General features: G+C 57.4%; 1 protein-coding gene across 4 annotated transcripts in view; it reads left to right on the top strand.

Moving 5' to 3' along the window:
* The first annotated feature begins 1,929 nt into the window (after positions 1-1,929).
* Positions 1,930-2,306, top strand: part of MELTF (melanotransferrin) — a 47,886-nt gene continuing 47,509 nt past the window's right edge. For all 4 annotated transcript variants that reach the window (XR_003095582.1, XR_003095583.1, XR_003095584.1 and 1 more), the window contains exon 1: positions 1,930-2,163. Coding sequence is in view for 1 of the 4 variants with exons in the window: in XM_006030006.3 (XP_006030068.1) it covers positions 2,118-2,163 (46 nt within the window). In the remaining 3 variants the exon portion in view is untranslated. The remainder of the gene's footprint in view (positions 2,164-2,306) is intronic.

Here is a 2,306-nt window from a genome sequence, read left to right on the forward strand (position 1 = left end):
TTCCCTGGCGTGACGCTGGCAGCTGTGGTGGTGCCAGGGGCAGGGGTCATAGCAGATCCGTGGCAAGAGATAAAGTAGAGAACTCAGCACATTACCACTTAGCATAGCGTTTCTGTGAGCAGCGAGCACCCTTACCTTGGGCCAGCAGCCTGCTTGAGGCAGTCTGTCACACGGGCTCCACGCACCCCTTTTGTTCACCATCCGTGGCAGGGCAAGGAAATCGCCGCCTTCCTTTTGCAGAGAGGTCGTGGGACGCGGATCTGCTCTCAGGATGCCCTTTTCTCCTCCGGTCGAGTCAGGAGTGGCCGGTCCCTCTGGCAGAAAGCCTGGCTTCGTCTCCCCCGTGAAAGGCAGACTGTGCACAGGACATGCCTGGCAGCTTGCTCGCCCTGCTGGAGCCCGTGTTCTTCAGGCTCTGCCAGCAGATGCTGGACTGAGGTTGGACTCCCACTCACGTGTGCATGCGTACACGCACGCACATATACATACACTGTTGGAGGAGTAGAGAATTGCCCTTGTGTGGCCTTGGCATGACTTAATTGCGTGTCACAATAGTGTATCTCACTTGGTAGTGCAATTATGTCGAACCATCCAAGGCCTTTTTGTCAGTATGCAGGCAAATGCTCAGAAATGAGAGGCTGTTACTTTGGCTATGAACAGATCTGTATAGAGGCAGGGTCCTGGGAGACTTGTCCTTCGGGGAGGGGGGTCCCTGGGAGCCAAGCCCTGGTGCAGGGCTGGGATTCCAGGGGAAAGGGGCTTCTGCCACCTGCGCGCTCAGATGAGCGTTACTGTTAGCACGCACCCCGCTGCGATGTGGCTGCCTTGTCCCGGAGGAGGATGCTGACCAGCAGCGCTTCAGCCTCCGCTCCTGTTGAGTGGGGGGACAGGTGGTGTCGGGAGAAGGGGTAATTCTGTGTTTGGGGGCATGGCATGTCTGACAGCTGCTCTTTCATTTGGCTATTAAAGTAGCATAAATTCATGAGGATAAACGCTTGGATTCATAGATGCTAGGGTCGGAAGGGATTGGAAAGAGAGAACTGGGGGGGAGCACAAAAATGAAACAAAAACTTGCACGGCATGCTCTGCCCATCTGCACCAGTTGATTGCAATGCCACTCCCAAGCCAAAAATAAGAAAGCACTTGACAAACAACCACCGAGAGCCCCTCTCGGCACCCTGCCAGGGAGCGGCAGTAAGTTATAGTTCGGTTATGCAGCTGCTGAGTTGGAAACAGGGAAGTAACTTTGCTCCAGGCACCCAGTAAATCAGAAGCAGGGGGGCAATTCTTGAGAAGCACCCATGATAAAAATGACTCGGGGTCACGGCAGGGGAATAATCAGCTGAACCTGAGCTCCCAGCAACCTACAGAGCTATGTGACCCTTGGAGGGTGTCGTCCAGAGGAGAACACCAAGTAGCGGGGAGAGGGTCTGTTATTACCTTTGGGTTTGGCCCAGGTGCAACGACCGTTACTGCCCAGGGCCCAGGTGCATAGTTCAGGAGATGTAAACCGGCTAGGATTCAGGGCAGAGCTGCCAGAGCTATTAGGGAGCAGGAGAGCTTGTTTAGACATCAGGTGGTATTAAGGTAAAGTTGATGTATTGGCTGTTTTCATTTTTAACGTGATCGCGTTCGTTATTCTGTTCCTGGCACTGCCCCAGGTGACTCGTGGGCGCCCCAAAGGAGAGGCGTAGCGGGACGTGGCTGCGGCCAGGCCCACGTGTGCGCTGCCTGAAAGTCAACGGGCTCTCGCGGTTCCCGCGCTCAGAAAAAGAAACCCCTGAAAGGAGCGTGTGTCACGACTGCCCCGGGCACCGGTGTGGCGCTGGCCCGGCTCTCCCCCAGCAGGTGGTGCTGCCGAGGCCGTGGCCGTGGCCCGGCCTCCGTCCCAGGTGTGCTGCACTCCCAGCTTCAGTTCCTTTCCAGGACTGCAGCGAGCTGAACAGGAGCCTTCATCTGCCGTCTCCCAGAAGTGCGTGGGGGTAACGGGACCGCTAAGCGGAGCGACCCTGGCCTCGGGCTACTGATCGCCGTGGACAAGCAGACCGGGCCTGGCCCCTACTCGCTGAGCCCGGGACTCGGCAGGCTGGGGAGTGTGGAGCTGCCTCGTCTGCACCATGAGGAGCTTCCAGGTGCTTTGTTTTCTGGGTGTCCTTCGTGCCGGTAAGTGCCCTCCGGTGCCGAGCACAAGGTGCCTGTTGCTGTTTGGTGCTGCTGTGTCTCGCTGGCCAGTGGTGGGAGACAGCCTCCGGGGGTGCAAGCCATCCTGGGACTGTTTTTTCCTGGAGAAGGGAGGGATGTGGTGA

The sequence above is a fragment of the Alligator sinensis genome, unplaced genomic scaffold, assembly GCF_000455745.1.
Source record: "Alligator sinensis unplaced genomic scaffold, ASM45574v1 scaffold632_1, whole genome shotgun sequence".
Taxonomy (NCBI): Eukaryota; Metazoa; Chordata; order Crocodylia; family Alligatoridae; genus Alligator; species Alligator sinensis.